A 6,751-nucleotide genomic window follows, 5' to 3' on the forward strand; every position below is an offset into this window, starting at 1 on the left:
CCCTCCCTCCCTCTCTCTCTCTCGCCCTACCGCTCCCTCCCTCTCTCTCTCGCCCTACCGCTCCCTCCCTCTCTCTCTCGCCCTACCGCTCCCTCCCTCTCTCTCTCGCCCTACCGCTCCCTCTCTCTCGCCCTACCGCTCCCTCCCTCCCTCTTTCCCTCCCTCCCGCCCTCCTTCCATCCATCTCACTCGCTCTCTCTCTCTAGTCCATCTATAAGAGCAATGACATGGATGGGTCTGGCTGTATGAGCACACCAGAGATGAGGATGGCCTTGAGCAAAGCAGGTTTGTGGACATTAAATAAACCTAATTTACACAAATGTATGGGTTCAATACTCAGGGATCAATAGTGTATGCACAGTCTACTGTTAGACCCTTTGGATAAAAGCTAATTGGCGTACATTATACTGTATATTATATAAGTACCAGGCAAAAGTTTTAGAACACCTTCATTCAAGGGTTTTTTCTTTATTTTTTACTATTTTCTACAGAATAATAATGAAGACATCAAAACTATGAAATAACACACATGGAATCATGTAGTAACCAATAAAAAGTGTTAAACAAATCAAAACATATTTTATATTTGGAGATTCTTCAAATTAGCCACCATTGCCTTGATGACAGCTTTGCACACTCTTGGTATTCTCTCAACCAGCTTCATGAGATTCAGAGTCACCTGGAATGCATTTCAATTAACAGGTGTGACTTATTAAATGTGAATTTGTGGAATTTCTTTCCTTCTTAATGCGTTTGACACAATCAGTTGTGTTGTGACAAGGTAGGGGTGGTATACAGAAGATGGCCCTATTTGGTAAAAGAACAATTCCATATTATGGCAAGAACAGCTCAAATAAGCAAGAGAAACAACAGTCCATCATTACTTTAAGACATGAGTCCAGTCAATCTGGAAAATTTCAAGTACTTTGAATGTTTCTTCAGAATGCGGTCGAAAAACCATCAAGCGCTATGATGAAACTGGCTCTCATGAGGACCGCTACAGGAATAGAAGACCAGAGTTACCTCAGATTGCAGCCCAAATAAATGCTTCACAGGGTTCAATTAACAGGCACATCTCAACATAAACTGTTCAGAGGAGACTGTGAATCAGACCTTCATGGTCGAATTGCTGCAAAGAAACCACTACTAAAGGACACCAATAAGAAGATGCTTGCTTGACCAAGAGACACGAGCAATGGACATTAGACCGGTGGAAATCTGTCCTTTTTGTCTGATGAGTAGGTGAACGGATTATCTCTGCATGTGTGGTTACCACCGTGAAGCATGGAGGAGGAGGAGGTGTGATGGTGTGGCGGTGCTTTGCTGGTAACACTGTCAGTGATTTATTTAGTATTCAAGGCACACTTAACCAGCATGGCTACCACAGCATTCTGCAGCGATACGCTATCCCATCTGGTTTGCGCTTGGTGGGACTATCATTTGTTTTCAACAGGACAATGAACCAACACACACTCCAGGCTGTGTAAGAGCTATTGACCAAGAAGGAGAGAGTGATGGAGTGCTGCATCAGATGACCTGGCATCACAATCACCCGACCTCAACCCAGTGAGATGGTTTGGGATGAGTTGGACTGACTAGAGTGAAGGAAAAGCAGCCAACAAGTGCTCAGCATGGCTACTTTGAAGATCTAAAAATATATTTTGATTTTGCGAGTGAGAGTCGGGAAGCAAGTTCAGGGAGTGAGCGTTTTAATAAATAAATGTACCATAATACAAAACACAACGCACAGACAGGAAACAGAAACGCCTGGGGAAGGAAGTGACACATACACTGCTCAAAAAAATAAAGGGAACACTAAAATAACACATCCTAGATCTGAATGAATGAAATATTCTTATTAAATACTTTCAACTTTACATAGTTGAATGTGCTGACAACAAAATCACACAAAAATTATCAATGGAAATCAAATTTATCAACCCATGGAGGTCTGGATTTGGAGTCACACTCAAAATTAAAGTGGAAAACCACACTACAGGCTGATCCAACTTTGATGTAATGTCTTTAAAACAAGTCAAAATGAGGCTCAGTAGTGTGTGTGGCCTCCACGTGCCTGTATGACCTCCCTACAATGCCTGGACATGCTCCTGATGAGGTGGCGGATGGTCTCCTGAGGGATCTCCTCCCAGACCTGGACTAAAACATCCGCCAACTCCTGGACGAGTCTGCGGTGCAACGTGGCGTTGGTGGACACAGCAAACCTTCTTGCCACAGCTCGCATTGATGTTCCATCCTGGATGAGCTGCACTACCTGAGCCACTTGTGTGGGTTGTAGACTCTGTCTCATGCTACCACTAGAGTGAAAGCACTGCCAGCATTCAAAAGTGACCAAAACATCAGCCAGGAAGCATAGGAACTGAGAAATGGTCTGTGGTCACCACCTGCAGAACCACTCCTTTATTGGGGGTGTCTTGCTAATTGCCTATAATGTCCACCTGTTGTCTATTCCATTTGCACAACAGCATGTGAAATGTATTGTCAATCAGTGTTGCTTCCTAAGTGGACAGTTTGATTTCACAGAAGTGTGATTGAATTGGAGTTACATTGTGTTGTTTAAGTGTTCCCTTTATTTTTTGAGCAGTGTGTAATATATATATATATATATATATATATATATATATATATATATATATATATATATATATATATATATATACATACATTAGGGTAGGTGTATATATATATATATATATATATAGGGTAGGTGTGTATATATAGGGTAGGTGTGTATGTATATATAGGGTAGGTGTGTATGTATATATAGGGTAGGTGTGTATGTATATATAGGGTAGGTGTGTATGTATATATAGGGTAGGTGTGTATGTATATATAGGGTAGGTGTGTATGTATATATAGGGTAGGTGTGTATGTATATATAGGGTAGGTGTGTATATATATATAGGGTAGGTGTGTATATATATATAGGGTAGGTACGCCCATGGTCACAGCTAGTCTTATTGGGGTCCCCATTACCCGACACCCATGGTCACAGCTAGTCTTATTGGGGTCCCCATTACCCGACACCCATGGTCACAGCTAGTCTTATTGGGGTCCCCATTACCCGACACCCATGGTCACAGCTAGTCTTATTGGGGTCCCCATTACCCGACACCCATGGTCACAGCTAGTCTTATTGGGGTCCCCATTACCCGACACCCATGGTCACAGCTAGTCTTATTGGGGTCCGACACGTAACGAAAAAGACATTACAGACAAAAAGACTGTACAATTTACACACATTTAAAAACATCAATATGTAGCGTGTGTGCATCTATCAGTTACACACAGATTTTAATCTATTTTTAGGTTCTGATAAAAGATTGTTATAAATATTATAGATTATAAATCAATCTGTTTTCAGGTTCTGATGATTTCTAATCTGTTTTTAGGTTCTGATAAAAGATTGTTATAAATATTATAGATTATAAATCAATCTGTTTTTAGGTTCTGATAAAAGATTGTTATAAATATTATAGATTATAAATCAATCTGTTTTTAGGTTCTGATAAAAGATTGTTATAAATATTATAGATTATAAATCAATCTGTTTTTAGGTTCTGATAAAAGATTGTTATAAATATTATAGATTATAAATCAATCTGTTTTTAGGTTCTGATAAAAGATTGTTATAAATATTATAGATTATAAATCAATCTGTTTTTAGGTTCTGATAAAAGATTGTTATAAATATTATAGATTATAAATCAATCTGTTTTTAGGTTCTGATAAAAGATTGTTATAAATATTATAGATTATAAATCAATCTGTTTTTAGGTTCTGATAAAAGATTGTTATAAATATTATAGATTATAAATCAATCTGTTTTCAGGTTCTGATAGATTATAAATGATCTTCCGACAGGTTTCAGCCTGAACAACACTCTCCACCAGGTTTTGGCAGCTCGGTATGGAGAGGCCGACATGACCATTGACTTTGATAACTTCGTGGCTTGCGTCATGCGCCTGGAGATGATGTTCAGTAAGTACAACGACTTAACATCACGATCCTGAATTTGTGTTTCAGCCAAGACGGCAGCAACGCCTCGGCACTTGTGCACCTATAAAGCCGAATAATGGCCATGGAGTGTAACAGCAGTAAATATTAGAGAGGAACCTCATAGCCTGGTTCCTCTCTACCGCGCACAGCCAGAAGAAGACTGGCCACCCCTCATAGCCTGGTTCCTCTCTACCCCGCACAGCCAGAAGAGGACTGGCCACCCCTCATAGCCTGGTTCCTCTCTACCCGGCACAGCCAGAAGAGGACTGGCCACCCCTCATAGCCTGGTTCCTCTCTAGGTTTCTAATCTCCACCAGGCACAGCCTGAAGAGGACTGGCCACCCCTCATAGCCTGGTTCCTCTCTACCCGGCACAGCCAGAAGAGGGCTGGCCACCCCTCATAGCCTGGTTCCTCTCTACCCGACACATCCAGAAGACTGGCCACCCCTCATAGCCTGGTTCCTCTCTACCCCGCACATCCAGAAGACTGGCCACCCCTCAGAGCCTGGTTCCTCTCTACCTGATACAGCCAGAAGAGGACTGGCCACCCCTCATAGCCTGGTTCCTCTCTACCCGGCACAGCCAGAAGAGGACTGGCCCACCCCTCATAGCCTCGTTCCTCTCTACCCGGCACAGCCAGAAGAGGACTGGACACCCCTCATAGCCTGGTTCCTCTCTACCCCGCACAGCCAGAAAAGGACTGGCCACCCCTCATAGCCTGGTTCCTCTCTACCCGGCACAGCCAGAAGAGGACTGGCCACCCCTCATAGCCTGGTTCCTCTCTAGGTTTCTAATCTCCACCAGGCACAGCCTGAAGAGGACTGGCCACCCCTCAAAGCCTGGTTCCTCTCTAGGTTTCTAATCTCCACCAGGCACAGCCTGAGGAGGACTGGCCACCCCTCATAGCCTGGTTCCTCTCTAGGTTTAAAATCTCCACCAGGCACAACCTGAAGAGGACTGGCCACCCCTCATAGCCTGGTTCCTCTCTACCCAGCACAGCCAGAAGAGGACTGGCCACCCCTCATAGCCTGGTTCCTCTCTACCCCGCACAGCCAGAAGAGGACTGGCCACCCCTCATAGCCTGGTTCCTCTCTAGGTTTCTAATCTCCACCAGGCACAACCTGAAGAGGACTGGCCACCCCTCATAGCCTGGTTCCTCTCTACCCCGCACAGCCAGAAGAGGACTGGCCACCCCTCATAGCCTGGTTCCTCTCTACCCCGCACAGCCAGAAGAGGACTGGCCACCCCTCATAGCCTGGTTCCTCTCTACCCCGCACAGCCAGAAGAGGACTGGCCACCCCTCATAGCCTGGTTCCTCTCTACCCCGCACAGCCAGAAGAGGACTGGCCACCCTCATAGCCTGGTTCCTCTCTACCCCGCACAGCCAGAAGAGGACTGGCCACCCCTCATAGCCTCGTTCCTCTCTACCCCGCACAGCCAGAAGAGGACTGGCCACCCCTCATAGCCTGGTTCCTCTCTACCCCGCACAGCCAGAAGAGGACTGGCCACCCCTCATAGCCTGGTTCCTCTCTACCCCGCACAGCCAGAAGAGGACTGGCCACCCCTCATAGCCTGGTTTCTTCCTAGGTTTTGTCCTTTTCTAGGGAGTTTTTCCTAGCCACCGTGCTTCTACACCTGCATTGCTTGCTGTTTGGGGTTTTAGGCTGGGTTTCTGTACAGCACTTTGAGATATCAGCTGATGTAAGAAGGGCTATATAAATACATTTGATTTGATGAGAGTATATGTTATAGATGGTTAACACCTCGTTCCTCTCTCCACCTCGCAGAAGTCTTCAAGAAGCTTGACATGGATGACACTGGTTTCATTGAATTGGATTTCTTCCAGGTGAGATCTTTAAATTGTAGTTTGTAATCAACTCATTATGTTGTTTGTTCCGTTCTAATATATTGATTGTGTTATTTTTCTATTTTCAGTGGTTGTCATTTTCCATGATCTAGAAGATGGCAGCACAAGACCTGTTCTCTCAGACTGTTCTCTCTCTGACTGTTCTCTCTCTGACTGTTCTCTCTCAGACTGTTCTCTCTGACTGTTCTCTCTCAGACTGTTCTCTCTCTGACTGTTCTCTCAAAGACCAGTTCTCTCTCTGACTGTTCTCTCTCTGACTGTTCTCTCTCAGACTGTTCTCTCTCTGACTGTTCTCTCTCTGACTGTTCTCTCTCAGACTGTTCTCTCTCTGACTGTTCTCTCTCTGACTGTTCTCTCAATGACCTGTTCTCAAAGACCTGTTCTCTCAATGACCTGTTCTCAAAGACCTGTTCTCTCTCTGACTGTTCTCTCAATGACCTGTTCTCTCTCTGACTGTTCTCTCTCTGACTGTTCTCTCTCTGACCTGTTCTCTCTCTGACTGTTCTCTCAAAGACCTGTTCTCTCTGACTGTTCTCCCAAAGACCAGTTCTCTCTCTGACTGTTCTCTCAAAGACCAGTTCTCTCTGACTGTTCTCTCAAAGACCAGTTCTCTCTCTGACTGTTCTCTCTCTGACTGTTCTCTCTGACTGTTCTCTCTCTGACTGTTCTCTCTCTGACTGTTCTCTCAAAGACCAGTTCTCTCTGACTGTTCTCCCAAAGACCAGTTCTCTCTCTGACTGTTCTCTCTCTGACCTGTTCTCTCAGACTGTTCTCTCTCTGACCTGTTCTCTCAGACTGTTCTCCCAAAGACCAGTTCTCTCTCAGACTGTTCTCCCAAAGACCAGTTCTCTCTCTGACTGTTCTCTC

General features: G+C 44.6%; 1 protein-coding gene across 2 annotated transcripts; it reads left to right on the plus strand.

Annotated features, from left to right (window-relative positions):
* The first annotated feature begins 135 nt into the window (after positions 1 to 135).
* On the plus strand, positions 136 to 6,388 carry LOC124030710 (calpain-1 catalytic subunit-like). Of its 2 annotated transcripts, XR_006838016.1 has the most exons (5): positions 136 to 285; positions 3,883 to 3,999; positions 5,805 to 5,863; positions 5,953 to 6,041; positions 6,133 to 6,388. XR_006838016.1 is itself a non-coding variant. In XM_046341930.1 (4 exons), exons 1-4 carry the CDS (start codon positions 228 to 230, stop codon positions 5,974 to 5,976), a joined length of 258 nt encoding a protein of 85 aa, XP_046197886.1. In that variant the 5' UTR covers positions 136 to 227; the 3' UTR covers positions 5,977 to 6,062. The 2 variants fall into 2 exon arrangements, 1 of the variants encoding a protein (XP_046197886.1); XM_046341930.1 differs by lacking the exon at positions 6,133 to 6,388 and having other exon boundaries at positions 5,953 to 6,062.
* Positions 6,389 to 6,751: the final 363 nt, after the last annotated feature.

Source organism: Oncorhynchus gorbuscha, unplaced genomic scaffold (genome assembly GCF_021184085.1).
Source record: "Oncorhynchus gorbuscha isolate QuinsamMale2020 ecotype Even-year unplaced genomic scaffold, OgorEven_v1.0 Un_scaffold_14233, whole genome shotgun sequence".
Taxonomy (NCBI): Eukaryota; Metazoa; Chordata; class Actinopteri; order Salmoniformes; family Salmonidae; genus Oncorhynchus; species Oncorhynchus gorbuscha.